This window comes from Marmota marmota, unplaced genomic scaffold (genome assembly GCF_001458135.2).
Source record: "Marmota marmota marmota unplaced genomic scaffold, marMar, whole genome shotgun sequence".
Classification (NCBI taxonomy): domain Eukaryota; kingdom Metazoa; phylum Chordata; class Mammalia; order Rodentia; family Sciuridae; genus Marmota; species Marmota marmota.
The window spans coordinates 35,358,922-35,374,078 of record NW_025999932.1 but is presented as its reverse complement, the minus strand read 5'-3'; the positions used below and the strand labels follow the sequence as shown (position 1 = coordinate 35,374,078).

The 15,157-nt window shown below is 48.3% G+C and overlaps 1 protein-coding gene across 6 annotated transcripts in view; it reads right to left on the bottom strand.

Annotated features, from left to right (window-relative positions):
* Positions 1 to 2,414: 2,414 nt before the first annotated feature.
* The window catches only part of Atp7b (ATPase copper transporting beta), an 85,332-nt gene continuing 72,589 nt past the window's right edge, over positions 2,415 to 15,157 (bottom strand). For 5 of the 6 annotated variants that reach the window (XM_015484250.2, XM_015484249.2, XM_048800887.1 and 2 more), the window contains 9 exons: positions 13,786 to 13,980; positions 11,734 to 11,916; positions 10,397 to 10,565; positions 8,949 to 9,092; positions 7,437 to 7,579; positions 6,009 to 6,212; positions 5,812 to 5,929; positions 5,148 to 5,250; positions 2,415 to 4,629 (listed from right to left, as the gene is read on the bottom strand). In XM_015484250.2, coding sequence (XP_015339736.1) covers positions 4,356 to 4,629; positions 5,148 to 5,250; positions 5,812 to 5,929; positions 6,009 to 6,212; positions 7,437 to 7,579; positions 8,949 to 9,092; positions 10,397 to 10,565; positions 11,734 to 11,916; positions 13,786 to 13,980 — 1,533 coding nt within the window. In that variant the 3' untranslated portion in view covers positions 2,415 to 4,355. Of the gene's footprint in view, positions 4,630 to 5,147; positions 5,251 to 5,811; positions 5,930 to 6,008; positions 6,213 to 7,436; positions 7,580 to 8,948; positions 9,093 to 10,396; positions 10,566 to 11,733; positions 11,917 to 13,785; positions 13,981 to 15,157 lie in introns of those variants that run through there. The other variant, XR_007346764.1, reaches the window with a different exon arrangement.

Sequence of the window (15,157 nt, the reverse complement as noted above, 5' to 3'; positions counted from 1 at the left end):
AAATAGCTTTTAAGACCATCATGAGAACTGGAGGCACAAAATGAGATGGAAACTGTCACACAGTCAGCACACAGTAGCCTGGAGGTATCTGTTCATTGCCTGACCTACCAGGGACCTTGATCAGCTAACAGCAGGTCCATCCTGGGACCCTTGCAAAGTCTCTGTGCTCACATGGTGGGAATTTGGTTAAGAGGCGGGAAGGCTTTGCTTTGGGTGTCCTGATTTGGTCCACCCACAAAGGACAAAGGGCCCCCCACCCTGCACAAAATCACTTCTATGAGCTTCTCCCTTCTGAGGCCAAGGTGGGTTATTATGGTGACTTTTCTAGCCTCTATGTTTATTCAACATGTTTACATTTTCATCATAAGCATTTATATGCTTTTTGTTTGCACGTGTGTGTGTCTGTGTGTGTATGTGTGTTGTTTTTGTGGTGCTTGGACTGTAACCCAGGGCCCCAGCTCATGCTAGGAAAGCTTTCTATCATTGAGCCATACAGTCCCAATCTGTTCCATTTATATTAAGATATAATAGCCATTTACATTTCAGAGAAAAAAAAATGTTAAATTTCCCATCAATTCTTGTTTTCATTTTAGCCCTTGGATGGTTTTATATTTGTTTATCCATTTTTTTTTGAGTAGAATAAAGGAGACTCTGGGATTTCCTGGCATTACTTAACAGTTCCACATTCTCTTCTGTAATTTCAGCTGTTGTCATTGTCTTCACACAAAGGAAAGGGCAGACAAGGAGACATCTCCCTTGGAATGAGCACAGACCATGGCTTAGGCCCTGCCCAAGGCCTGTGTGAAAATGTAGAAAGCAGAGCGGCTTCTTCCCCGCCAACCCCACAATTCCTTCTAATGCAAATCAGCTCTCCCACCAGCCAGGTAAGCTGAAAAGGGAAACAGAACTGGGCTGGCTGCTTACCGCATTTCTTCACATATGAGCTCCAAAGAAAGGTGCAACCAACTAAGAGAAGGTTGTACCCCAAAGTTTTCTAACTCAAGAATTTTATGGACTCTTTTAGGGAATTTGTCAAATGAAATGGGCATGTGTGGTACTGGGAATGGACCCGGGGCCATTCACATGCCAAGCAGGTGCTCTACCACTGAGCCAGGTCCCCAGTAGCCTGACATGAATTTTTTAAAGCCATAAAAACCTCTCTGTAATTTAAGTAATCTTTTTCTAATGAGACTATATGTTTGATTGATTTTCTTAAAATGAAGGTCTCCTTTATTAATCTTAATTCCTAAGCAAATGAGTAATTTGGGGATCTATTTTCTGACATGCCAATTTCCAGATGCCATTGAAAAGAAACAACTGGAATTATAATTCATTAAAATGGTAATCCCACCACAATTTTTCACTAAGACTGAAGATTTACCAGGAATGGACAGATGCTGTGATTTATCCTGGCGCCCAAGGGATTTTATCAGGGAAGTTTGCTCACGTTTTAGAAAGGGTCTGTCTGCTAAAGAAGCCCTTCCCAAGATGGGATCAACGTCCCCTTTCCACAGCGGGACACACATACTATGTGAAACTTCCATACCTGCCATCCAGCACATATGGCATGAAGTTGGTGTCCCAGAGGGCACTTGGTGTACCAGTACACGGGACCACAAGCTAATCACCTCAAGGACTCAACAGAGGAATATTGGCCTAGGGAGGGGGACACTGAGGAGCTGCTTAGAGTTGTGTTTAAGGATTATGTCATTGTCACATCACTGGGACCTATGGTTAGGGTGAAGTTCTAAAACAAACTGATCATGTTGATGGTGATTTCACAATGTCCACTTCCCTTCTAAGGAAAGTGACCACATATCCTAGTTTAGGACAGTTGTCCTGCATAATTATTAATAGTGTACCCTTATACTTTTAAGAGTCCTGGTTTGCATGACATATTATCAGCTCCCTATAGGCCTAACTCCCTTTGGGCAACCTGCCATCCCCAGATGACCACAGAGCTTTCTCAGCAGAACCCCCTGGTCCAGATTTTTCTAAACACTCCCCACCCTACTCCTTCAGGACCAAGGGACCTAAATGAATCCCTCCTGAGTACAGTGTGCTTGGGAATTGCCTTTTGCTGGCAACGGTCCTAAAGCAGCGAAGTCCACATGAAGGAACAACCAGAGCTGCATCACCCCCTGAGGCTGCGACTCTAGCAGGGGCTGCCTCTTGGAGCTCTCCCCACACATCACTGAGGCCAATGGCCTTCAGCCAGAAGGAGAGGGCTCAGACTAGAGCAGGGGAGGGCAGATCAACAGGGCATTGGCCACCCTCATGTCCCCAACTATTAAAATCCTTCCTTCTCTATCATGAGGTAGCAGGCCAAGTCGGCGCCTGGCTGATGTTCTCACCCCAGCCCGATCACCCCAGCCCAACCGGTTTCCCACGCACACAGCCAGCCACAGGAAGAGTTTTGGATGAACAAAATGAAACTTTATTCCCATATGGCATGTAAAGTTTTTGAAGTAGGCACTGTTACCTGACCAAAAAAGTTCCTGACACTTTGAACATCTAAAAGGTTATTTTCTGTACAATTATATAAATATTTTCATGTCTAAATATGAACAATGCTTACAGTCCTAGCAGTTTTAAAATTCAATACAATTAGATTCTTTAGAAAATGATTAGCCTAGTTTCAAAATAAGAAATATCCCCCAAGCAAGAATAAAAGGAGGATAAGATGGGGAGGGATCATGGAAGGGGTTAGCAGAGAAGGGGAGAAAGACTGCAAACAGTGAGAGCACAACAAAACCCAAACGTGGATTTTAGGAGATAAAATCCAACAAGACTACATTATATGCAAAAATTGTAAATAACTATCCAAAGTGAAGGTGGGATGACCTTGTGACCAACTGCATTCGAAGTTGATATAAATAATACATAACCTGGCAGATTTGCTTTTCCAGGAGCAAGGACCTTTTTCTACTTTGTTCTTATCAAATAAACTGACATTTAAGGTGGCAGGAGAATTAGAGAAGCCTTCAAAGTCAAAGACATTGTGTATATATTGGCTGTGTGAGCCTCGGCAAAATATTTAGCCTCTCTGAACCTGTTTCTTTGCCTGCAAAATGTGAAAAAATAACTAACTTGCTACTTTGTTGTTGAGGGGGTTAGAGATAACCTACAAAATGCACCAGCACTGCTCCTAGTAAATAAGTGATACTCAATAAATAACAGATTATTTTGTATGAGACCAGGCTTTCACCTTGGATAGTCTAATTCTGCCAGGCTGCTCCCAGGTGTCCTGTCAATCACCATTGACTTCAGAGCCTACACCTGGGCTCATCCCTGCCCCTCTGATGTCACACTATCACAAAGTACCACTGACAGGTAAAAGCAGACTTTCCCCTGGGGAGCTAAGGCTATCCTCCCTCTAGCGCCCACTCTGTGTGCAGAAGACTCCTGGAAAACTGCGCTCTCCTTTCATCGGGGGACAGGTGCCTCATAACACAGGGACACTAGTGACCTGAATGCTCTACTAGACCCTGTGAAGTGACAGGGAGGTTCCTGCACACATATGCCTCCCACAGGGCCTCTGTTTCAAGCACCAGAACCTGAGGCAGGGACATCAGGACACCCTGGGTCATCAGCACCTGGGCCCCACAGGAAGCTGAACTGGACTCCAGGTCAGTAGCACCATGCACAACTCTGCAGAAGCGACTCTTAGCAAGAAGCGGCTCTCCTGAGCATGATGAGGGATATGGCCAGCTCCTGGGCTGGGGTGTGGACTAGCAGATTGGCTGGATGTGGGCGTCAGTCCTGCCTCAGATGATGGACAGGCACAACCCCAGTGTCAAGGATGCCAAGCACACATGAGGGCAGAAAAGGGAGAGATGGCGCTAGCAGGAAACAGTAGGCACATTGGAGGTAAACCATGGGCTCAGACGCACGGGCACCTGGACATCATCAAGAGGCCAGCTGCAAGTCTTATTGGCATTCCCTGGAGAGGTCCAGCTAGCTTTCTGGTCCTGATGATTTTGTTCCTCATTTCACAAGCAGGCACCCCGAATACTCCCAGCAGAGGCATGCGAGGAACACTGACTTCTCTCCTCTCTGGAGTCCCAGCAAGGTTCCCACAATGCCAGCATGGTGAGTCCAGGCTGCTTTGCCTGTGCCAGGAGGACCAGGCAGGGAGTCCAATCCAGGCTGCACCTGGGCCAGGCCGCGGGCTGCAGGGAGGGCTGATGGGAACATCCAGGAAATGGGAGTCCTCAAGGTGTGGGTGAGTTTTGCTTCAAGCTGCTGCAGCCTGCTGGGACTGTACCTGCTCCAGTGAACTGCAGAGAGTAGATGTGAATCTCCTTGGGGGGAACTAGGCCCTGGCCAGCCCTGGATCTGCCCACCTGGAGCCTTCAGATGTACTGTTCCTCATCCCTGTCATTCAGGAGCAGAGACCACTTGTCCCCACCATTGTCCATTGCGGTGCTGTGCCGAGACAGCCTGTCGGACGTCAGAGAGGACAGAGACACCTGGCTGACATAGCTGACCTGGTCCCACGGTGTGGCCCTGGGGGAGTCCCGTCTCCGGTCGTCCATGCCGACATGCACGCTGACCTGGGACGCGCTCAGAGGCTTCATGCGGCCATGGGCCTGAGCCTCGTACCTTTCCAGGTCGGGTTTCCTGTAGCTGGAAAGTAAGAATCCAAGAGCATATGCACCACTCTGCACATAAGTTCTGCTTTTCTTTTTGAAGCCTGGTGAAGGCTCTCATTCAAGTCTTTCAATTACACATGGTATCAAAACCTCATGGGTTTTAAAAGAAAAAGGACACTGAAGGCCTATGTTCAAAAAAAGTTCAATTGATTTAGAAACTTCCTATGCAAATACCAACAGGTAGACTGCTAATAACTTCAGTTAAGTAAATGCATGAATAAATAAATAAACTCCTTTTTAACAAGGATGAATAACACCACCAGGGATTTCATGCCTGCGTGAGACCCACAGAAACAGCCTGTGAGGAGAAGAGTACGTGACAACTGGGGAGAGGTAAATGACTTGCTCATGGTGCTGACAAATCACTACCCAATCCTGCTCAGGCTGCCCACTGTCACCCAGGAAGCATGCCAGCACCCCAACCTGCTGTGAGTGCACAGGGGTAAGGGCCTCCTAAGACTCTCCAGCAAGTGCTCCTGGCCCAGGACTCACCACTTGAGCTGCAGAGAAGAGAGCACCACAGACACTGAGGAGGCCGCCATGGCCGCCGAGCCCATCCAGGGTTGCAGCACAATGCCAACGGGCATGAAGACGCCTGCCGAGGAAAAGGCGGCACTCACTCCACAGCCAGGGGGAGGCAAGACCCCACCCTCGGCCGCCCTGTGCAGCACCATCCTTGGGGTGCTCCGAAGACCCTGTGCCCACCGGCCTCTGAGGTGGGCAGTAGAACACTGGGCAGTAGGATGTGAGAGGACCTGGTCTCTTCCTCCTGCCCTTTCTAGAGCCATGCAGAAGTGACATCACCTGATATGGGGAGTGGGAACCGTAGCGATGGGGAGGAGCAGCAGGCTGTTATTCGACTATAGGTCTTAATAGATGGTTCAGAAAACATGGTCACTGTAAATAGCCAGCCGAGCATCTGGACCAGCTCTTTACAGAAGACCAGAAAAGGAGCTTTGGGGTCCTCTGGGCAGTTTTTCTCACTTGTCTTTTGAGACACTAAGGCAGTAGCCAATACCAACTTTTCTACATGCATCCAGCCAGCCAGCCAGCAAGGGGGGCAACTCACTGAGCTCTGCAGAAGCCCGGCAGAGGACCCTTCTGGCGGCTGGAGGGGCTGAAGTTGACAGGGCAGGTGAACACTGTGCCTACCTACCTGCTGCGATGGGTATCCCAACCATGTTGTAAATCAATGCCAGCACCAGATTGACCCGGATCCGCCGGACAGTCCTCTTGGAGAGGTGAATGCTGGCCACCACATCCAGCAAGTCATTCTGTAAGGGAGGACGGTGCTGAGTACAGGGCCCTCCCTCCACCTCACCACCCCAGCAACCTGGACGCAGCCAAGCTTACTCTGATGAGGACGACATCAGCTGCCTCGATGGCCACATCCGTGCCACTCCCAATGGCTATGCCCACGTCGGCCTGAGCCAAGGCGGGGGAGTCATTCACCCCATCTCCCACCATGGCAACTTTCTTCCCTTCGTTCTGCAGCTCCTGGACCTTGGCCACCTTGTGAGAAGGTAGCACCTCTGCAAAAACTTTGTTGATACCAACCTAAAGGAAAGGAAATCGATACTCAATGCTAACAAAGCCTCTAGTCACCCTGGTCCCCTCCCCTCAGCCCCCAGGTCCAGTCATTCATGCCAATCAAACAACTTTTGAAGATTCAAGGTCACAGGACAAATAGACCCTCTGCTCCTATCCCTGGTTCAGGCCCCTACTGGTCTGCCCGTCATGGGCTTGGCTGCCTGCACACTTTCCAAACTATTTATCAGAGCAGCAAACATTGGTCATGTTCCTCTCTTGCTTCAGTCCCATTGATCCCACCCACTTCCTTGGATGCGGTCTAACCTCTCAGGAATCTGCCTTCCACAGTCCTCCTGGGTCTGGCCTCTACCTGCTGATCTGTAGCCAACACCACCCTCAAGAATGCACCATTCAGCTACTGTTCAGCTACAGATCACGGCGACACTCTGCGTCCCTTTGGGCAGGCTGCCTGCTCTGTCCTGAGAAGTTCAGTTTTCCTCTCAACACTACCCCCTGCAGTTCTTCATCTGACAGAAGCAACCCTTCCTCTGGGGAGCCACCCCCAGTCCGTCAGGACGGGGATAAGTTGCTCCTTGGTGACTCTCTCATGGGGTCCCTGCCCACTTCTACTGGATCCTTGAGCACTCAGCCGCAGTGTCAGGGTCCATCCTCCCTGTAGGACCATGAGCCTTTCGTTTCTCTTTGTAGCCCCAGTGCCTGGCGCGGTGCCTGTCCATCACCCTCATGGTGCTTCCTAAGTAAGAGTTTTTAACCAGGAAAAGGGGGCAGATACTCATCAAGTCCACCATTAGTAAGGAAGGCCACGCACCATCAGAAACAAGTCAGGAGAGTGGGGGAGAGTGGGGGTACAATTTCCAGGCATTCACCCTAGAGTCAGGCTGTGTAGGGATCCAACAGTTGTTGCCCTCATGGCCCCAATGCAGAATCAAGGGCCCCTGGAGCACTGCCCAGGACTAAGTCATTCATCTGGGAACACACTCATGAGCTGAGCCAACAGAACATGCCCCAAACATAAAGGTTAGAGCATTTCTTTTGTACTCCCTGAGATCATGACTATTTGGGAAATGGTTAGAGAACATTGGGATCACTTCTCCAGGGATGCACAGAGCAGGAAAGAGCAGAAGCAAAACTGAGAACGTAGGTACTGGTGCTTACTTTTTCCCCTGCTTCTGTGAACTTAACACAGTTTACAGTTTTAAAGGGAAAGATGTCTCTGGCCTCCAGCCGTACCTGGGTGGCAATGGCTCTGGCTGTCTTCCGGTTGTCCCCTGTGATCAGAACCACATCTATACCCATGCTTTTCAGTGTGTGCACAGCCAGGGCAGCCTCTGGCTTGACAGCATCAGCGATGGCGATCATCCCACAGAGCACACCTGGAGCAGACCACCGTGATCAGCCACAGGGGGGGACTTGATGGCCCTCACGCAAGCAGGACATCAGGACGGGCTATGGGTCTCATCATATAATACTACACACAATAAACAAAACTCCAGACTGTGTACATAATATGAATTGGGTTCTGTTTTCTTTTTGTTTTAAATCATGTACAATTAAAGTCCGGAAGGGATATCAAGATGTTCATGATGGCTCCCTGAGGGGCAGGACTATCAGTGATTTCATTTGTTTCTTTACAGCTCTCTGAATTTTCCAGATTTTCCGCAAGGTACATGAATTATTGCTTTACAAAGTACCTGTCCCATTATAAGAACTCAAAACATGTTTGCAATTAAAATAAAAGAAATATAGCAAATGTCACAATTGTTCCTTAAAGTGATAGACATCCAAACTAGTAGATCAGTCCTTCCTTTTTGTTTTTTCCTACAGAAATCATTTCTCAGATTTTTTTTTTTTTTTTTGGTTGGGAGGGTGAATCTTTAGACACAGAAGAAGCAGGAGAGTTCTGGGCTGAGAAGAGAATGGGTACAGAGTGAGAATGGGAACAGAGTGTATGGCAGAGCTGGCTCCTTACTTGTGTCCATTCTGGCTTGAGGAGCTGAGGGGACTGAGGGTTTATGAGGGAAAAAGAGGATGAGAGAGAAAGACATATTTGGCTGGAGTTTTCAGAATGTAGTATCCTAAGTTATTTATTTGCATGCAGTTTTACTATTATTCGCAGAAAATAAACGAACAAAGTGCAGGTTCTGATCTCCTCAAAGCATGTGGCCCAGGGTATAATCTGAGTGCTATGGCACATGGAGCCACCAGAAGCTCTGTGCACATCAACAGGTGTGGAGAGCTGTAGTGCATGGAGCATTTAAAGCATCTGCAGGATGCAGACCTTTGGGGCAGTGGATTTCTGTGCTGTCCGCAATGATGGGACAGAGGGGTGACTCTGCACTGCCAACTTGGACAGAAGCAAAGATGATGGCGAATAGTTTAAAATTCATGAGCAAGAAGGAAGATGCAAGAGGAGAGCTGGCTCCAAGTCAAGGTGGAGAAGGTGAGAGAGAAAGGGCTACAGGACTAGAAAGGAAGAAGGCAAGACAACGTTCTGGAAAACCCAACTGAAAACAGGGGGGAAATACTTATTTAAAAGAAAGAAAGAAAAAGAAAACAGGGAAGAGAGCGGAAAACAAGAAAAAAAAAGAAAGAGAAAGATAAGAAGAGAAAGGGAAAGAGGGAGACAAAAGAAACAAAAAAGAAAAAAAGAAAGAAAAGAAAGGAAGGTTGGAAGGGGGAGGCCTCCTTTTGCCTGGACTGCATTCTCGAGGGAGTGGAAGGAAGGCTCTGGGAAAGCGATACCGTCAATGGCCACCAGGATGGCGGTCTGTCCCTTCATTTCATGATCTGTCATAGCATCACTAACGTCGCTGGAGATGGTTAAGCCATTGCGCCTCATCCATTCGCGGTTTCCGATCAGCACCGAGAAGGTCTGGGGAGCTGCATCTGTGCAAGAGAGACTGGTTATTCCTTCAGTCTAGCTTCACCATGAGCTAGAACAGCAGAACAGCTGTTGAACCATCCTAAAAACCAACTTGGTAGGTGTCCCACCATGTGTAAAGGACCAGAGGAAGAGTACACCTAGTGTGTAGGCCATGGGGGATGCATTACCACGGCGCATTGGCAGAAGGAGCTGTATGTGTGGAAACGCTGTGAAGGTGAACCTCATGGAATGTCCTCAGCTGCCTTTAGAGGCATCTGTTGATTATTTTTCTGCAGAGATGAGAGGCAATTGGGTATTTTCCAGAACAAGGCACGTGCTGACCACATTCATTACTGTTTGGTTTGGATGATCCACAGGGAACCAACAAATCATCAGCTAAGTGTTTCCATGATTGTTTAAAAACTATGCCACAGCCAAGCAGTTCTTTCACTGTCACATCTAACAGTGTGTGCTAAGTAAGGTGCCATTGCTCTGCCCCTCTCTTGATGCTTTAATGAAAAGGTCACCCCAGGGCTTATGTTGCTAGAAGGTGGCAGGTGGCTTCTAACATCTAACCAAGATTACACTGTCAACACATGTAGGAAAAAGAACAAGACATGGATTTTGGGGGTTTGGGTGTTATCTATACTCTTAAGGTGCCAGTTGGCAAGTTGTCCTGAGACAGGGACAGCCAGCAGCCACTCTAAGCAGCATCCATTCTTGGCTTGGGCAGATCATTTCTATCACTTCCCTGACTTTCAATCAGCTCTGTAAATACTACATAACCCATCAGAGTTCACCTATATGGGAAGGAAACAGGAAGAACAAAAGTAGGTCTCATCTGAGAAGCAAGATCCATCTGGACTAAGAAAGAGGAGACTCAAAATACTAGATCAGCAAAGCAATCCTCCATGAATCTAAGTCAATACTATTTTAGCCTACCACATGCATCAAAATTTAGATGCAACAAAGCATGCAAGAGAGAGATTGCAGGGCTGGGTTTGTGGCTCACTAGTAGAGCACTTGCCTTGCATGTGGGAGGTACTGGGTTCGATTCTCAGCACCACATAAAAATAAAATAAATAAAATAAAGGTCCGTCAACAACTAAAAAAAAATATTGAGAGCGAGAGAGAGAGAGAGAGAGAGAGAGATTGGTTGCAGGCCTTCAGGTATGGGGTACCCAGCTATAAGCCACCTGTCTCCATGGCAGGGAAATCCTGGCAGGCAGGCTGGTCACAGGGATCCCTGTGGTTTGACCCACCTCCACTTTGACCTAGTAGGACCAGCTATGGACAGATCCAGCAGAAGAGACAAAGGCCAGGATACCTTTTCCCACAGGGATGCTGCCAACCTCCTTTGGGTGTCCAGCCCACTGGCTCTGGGGGTGCTCACTGTGGGCCAGGATGCCCTCCACATTGCTGACTTTGCAGCCGATTCCACAGCCTGGCACCGCCTGGAAGTCCATGCAGTATCCCAAGGACTCTGTTCCAAGTTCCTGTGAAGGTAGTGTGGGAGTGGGGGACAAGAACACAGGGAGGGCAGGACAGAGGCGAGGGAGAAGGCAGAGTAAGGTAGGAGGGATGGGAAGTAGAATTGAAAGCAAAGGTCAGGAAACTGACTCTTAGCTCAGCAATCACTTTTCTCTCATCTGACAGCTTAACACAGTTACTGAACTGAACCACGTTAAACAGCCTAACCCCTGCCTGGGCAGATGCCTCACCACGGTGCATAGTCTGCAGACCAGAAGAAGGGAAGGCAACTAGCATCGACACCTCCAAGTAAAGAAAAGTTCTTGTATGTTGCAAATAACTTAATGAGAACAATGCAGTAAGTAAGAGTGGGGAGCAAAGCTATTGTGAGGCTATCAAGAGAGAAGCTCCCATGGCTGGACCCTGGAGAGGAGATCGTGAGCTGGCAGGGGAGGAATGAGCAGACCAGTAGGTGAAGGACACCTGAGGGCAACGTCCTCCCCCGGCCGCAGAGGGTGGAGGCAAATGGCGGTGTGCTGACCCCTACAAAAGACAGAGCATAACAGAAGCTTCCAGAAGATGTTCTGTCCAGGAAGAGCGGGCAGCCTTTTCTGAAGCCATCTGTACCACATGTCTATGTTTCTGATAACAGTATTGGCTCAGGCCATTTAAAAACTGTCAACACAACATTTGGCACATTCTACTGCTTCCATGTTCAACTGAAAACAGAAAACAAAACAGGACTTTCCCTGAGGAGAGGAAGAGTGCAATGCCTCTCTGTGAAGTGTGTCAAGAATCCTCAGGGCTGTGGCTCCCCTCTGCTGGCCCCTCTGCTCCTGCCCTCCCTGCAACATCCTACTGTGCTGCATGTCCCCTCACCAAGCCTCATGGAGGCCAGTGTTCTAGACAGCGTTCTAGGCCAGCCTACCATCCTCTCCCACCCCAGATTCGGGCTCTCGGTGGGAAGAGGGCACTTCCTCATGGGTTTTGTTCTGAGCTCAGTGCCAAATAGATGCTCAGCTGACCACTGTGACGTAGAACTGCTTCTGTGGTGATCTGAGGCTGTGAGGGGCTGACCGTGAGCCCACCTACCCCAGGCAAAGGCCTCTTCCAGGGCAGCAGGGAGGGCGGCTTGTGGTTAAGGAGGAGGATGGGACCTGGAGGAGGGCTGCAGCCAGGCTGGGCTCTACATACCTCTTTACAGTATTTGGTGACTGCCACACCCAAGGGGTGCTCGCTGCTGGCCTCTGCAGTGCCCACCACAGCCAGAACCTTCCTAAGGGGAAGTGTAGCCACGTCTGTGAGCAGCAGAAACCGCATGACTCTGGGGACCCCATAGGTAATGGTACCAGTTTTGTCAAACATCACGGTCTTGATCTGCCAAAAAAAAAAAAAAAACCAAAACACATCTCAGTGACACAAGGTGGATAGGAGGGGCTCTCTCCAGACAGAGCTTTAGCCACTTTCCCTAGGCAGGTAACTTCTTAACCTGACGGTCTGTGGGCAACCCCTGAGCTCAACAACTGCAAACAAACTGATTTCCACCTGCCCGGTCAGAACATCCCCACTGTGGCTGAGCCTTGACCAGATAAAGCTGGACACTCCCTGGCCATGCAAGAGATGGTATGGCACAGTCTCCAGAACTTTTTCTTGTGTCACCTCAGGAGTCTAGCCTCAGAGAGTCCTCTGTCCCCTATTATCCGTCCAGCCCAGCCACTGTTTTCTTCTGCCACCAAAGTGCAAGAGCCTACATAGAATAAAGTCCTCAGGCTCTGAGTTCCAGACAGGAAGAGAGAGATATGTGGCTAAAATAACTGGTAACTATAGAGCCAGCCATAAACCCATCTCATGAGGTCAATGGTAGCTTTGTCCCAGTCCCCATGTGTCTGGGTTTAGTCTGCAACAGTCACTCTGGGGCACCCTTCCATGGCAAGAGCCTGAGCCCTCATTTCTCAGAGATCAGACACTGGACTGATGCTTCCCCACACCCTATTCAAGGCAGCATGTTGCTCTGCTCAGACAGTGCCCCAAGACACAGCCTTCTCTGGCCAGCAGGCAACACTCTGCATTTGAATTCCACTGCTGAGCGACAGCTCTTCCTTCAACACTAGCAGCTGATCTCCAAAGATCCCTGCCTCTCAGTCCGTCCAGTGCTCTTCAGGCAGAACATCCTTTCCAACGTGTAACCTAGTTGCCCACAGAGGTGCGTCCTACCCCTAAAGTTCAGAATTCAAATCTTCCAGGCCTCTCTGATCTAGTCTCTCCCTTGACAGCCTCATCCATACACACACATTCATATTCTTTCTTTCTCTGACTTTCTTTTAGCTGATCACTTATTTATTCAGCAATTAACCTCTGAAGGCTTTCAATATGCCAGGTTCCGGGCTAGATGCCGGGGATACAATGGTGAGGAAAAGTTCAGTCCCTGATCTTAAGGAGCCCAGCTTCCCCAGGACCTTTCCATCAGCTGTGCTCACTGCTGGAATATTCTCCCCGCCCTCTGTTGACTCTTGCTCAACTATCAGGTCTCAGATGTACCTTTGCCAGCCACCTTCACCATGCCTTATCCCTGAGTGTCCCCAAGGCACTGGCAGTTGCGTGATACTCAGCATTTGTTATCTGCTTATTTGGCATCTGTCTTCCCCACTACACTGCAAGCTCCTGGAAGCTGGGAACCATGACCATCCCCAGAACCCAGCATAGGCCCCTACACTGTAAAAATGCTCAGCAAACACCAGATAAATAAATGAAAGTGTGAAAGGTCAGGGCCTGGCATGTGGGACACAAGAAGACTCTTTGTTCACACTGTTGCTCACTGTTCCAACCCCATGTCACAGGTCTCTTCCACTAATCCCATGATATGAGCCAGTAATTTTCTTCTGTAGCATGATGATTTGCATATAATCCTGGCTCTGTCACTTGATAGCTGCAGAGACAAGTTGCCTAACCTCCTCCTGCTGCAGTTTTCTCATCTGTAAAATGGGAATAAGTACCTACCACCAAGAGCTGCTGAGGACATGAAATCAATGAAACTCAGGACATGAAAGCATTTGATCTTGTCAGCTGCCGCTGCCTCAATGCTGTTGCACCTGCCAGTGTGGCTTCCTACCCTATTTAATTGGCATTGTGGCCCTCAGGTTGCTCTCAGTTTTTTCTCTTATATAAAATAGTAAACAGACACCATTTTCATTAGGATTTAAAAAAAAAAAAAAAAAAGCCAGAGGGGAGAGGCTGGCGAGGACCTACCTTGTGCGCCATCTCCAGAGGCTTGCCTCCCTTGATGAGGATGCCGTGCTGTGCGGCCACCCCGGTGCCCACCATGACTGCCGTGGGCGTGGCCAGTCCCAGGGAGCAGGGGCAGGCAATGCACAGCACGGTGATGGACGTCTGGAAGGCAAACCGGATGATCACCTCCGTCTGGGAGATGTGCTTGTTGGGGTTCTGAAGAGGAAAGAGACAGTAGCTGAGAGCCAGCGAGGAATCTCCTGGGATTCTCGTCACATACGAGTGTCTCAGTGGGGTGGCGGAGCTGGTTTAGGAAACAAACACATTCTGTGCTGCTCAGTGAGAGTTCTCACTGCTCCACATCCCAGCTCCTGACTCGATTCCAGAGGCTTCCTTGGAGAGGCAGTACAGCAGCAGAGAGTCACAGAAGATTCCATGATGGGGACAGAGTGCAGACTTGGGATACAGACCACATAGCTCACGTGGGGATGGCAGGACCTCACATCCCAGGAGTATGAGATGGGACTAGCAGGTTAGGACACATTCAGGTGATGGAGGGCATTGGGGGCTGTGGGGGTGGACCTGGCTCTAATGCTAACTTTGCCTCTCTGCTGCCTCAGTTTCCACTCACATTGGAGAAGATCCTATTCAGCTCACAGGTTGTTTTAAGGACTGAATAAGGCAGTGTACATATAAACACAATGCATACATACACATAATACAATAATGGGCATAGGAGAGGCATGTAAGAAGTTATGACTCTTACATCGTTATAATTTTTATCATTATTATTATGAAAACTTTAAAAATGATTGGTCTCCAAAGAATTGATTCTAAGAGGATAATCATACAAATGGGAAAAGTTACAAGTATATTTATCACTGTGCCTGGTTTTGTTTTTGTAATGGCAAAAAAAAAAAAAAGAAAGCCTGGAAACAATGAATAGGAGATTAGCTGATTAGATTGTGGGCATAATGGGGTACCAGGCAATTGTTGGAATGATGATAAATACCTACATCTACTGACATGGAAAGATACCAGTAACAGCAGAATTTTAAAAGCAAGTACAAAAAGATAAGTGCTGCAGTTTTATTCATGGAAAAATTCCTGCCTATAGTGGGCATAGCCTTTTTCGATAATACTGGAAAAATGTTCACCCAAGGGCAAAAAACAGTCACCTAGAGGTATGGAATGTGGAGCCAAATGGGATTTCTTGACTTTAAATGCGATTGGGGATGTCTCATCTAGTGGTTTCTTTGTAAACCCCAAACAAATAAATATGGGTCTATTTTGCAGATGTGTTGATACAAACTGCCATTATCGTTTATACCCTGAGATCTTGAATTATCTTGATTTATTTTTTCAAAATGCCTGGTAGCTATGGAGTATAACA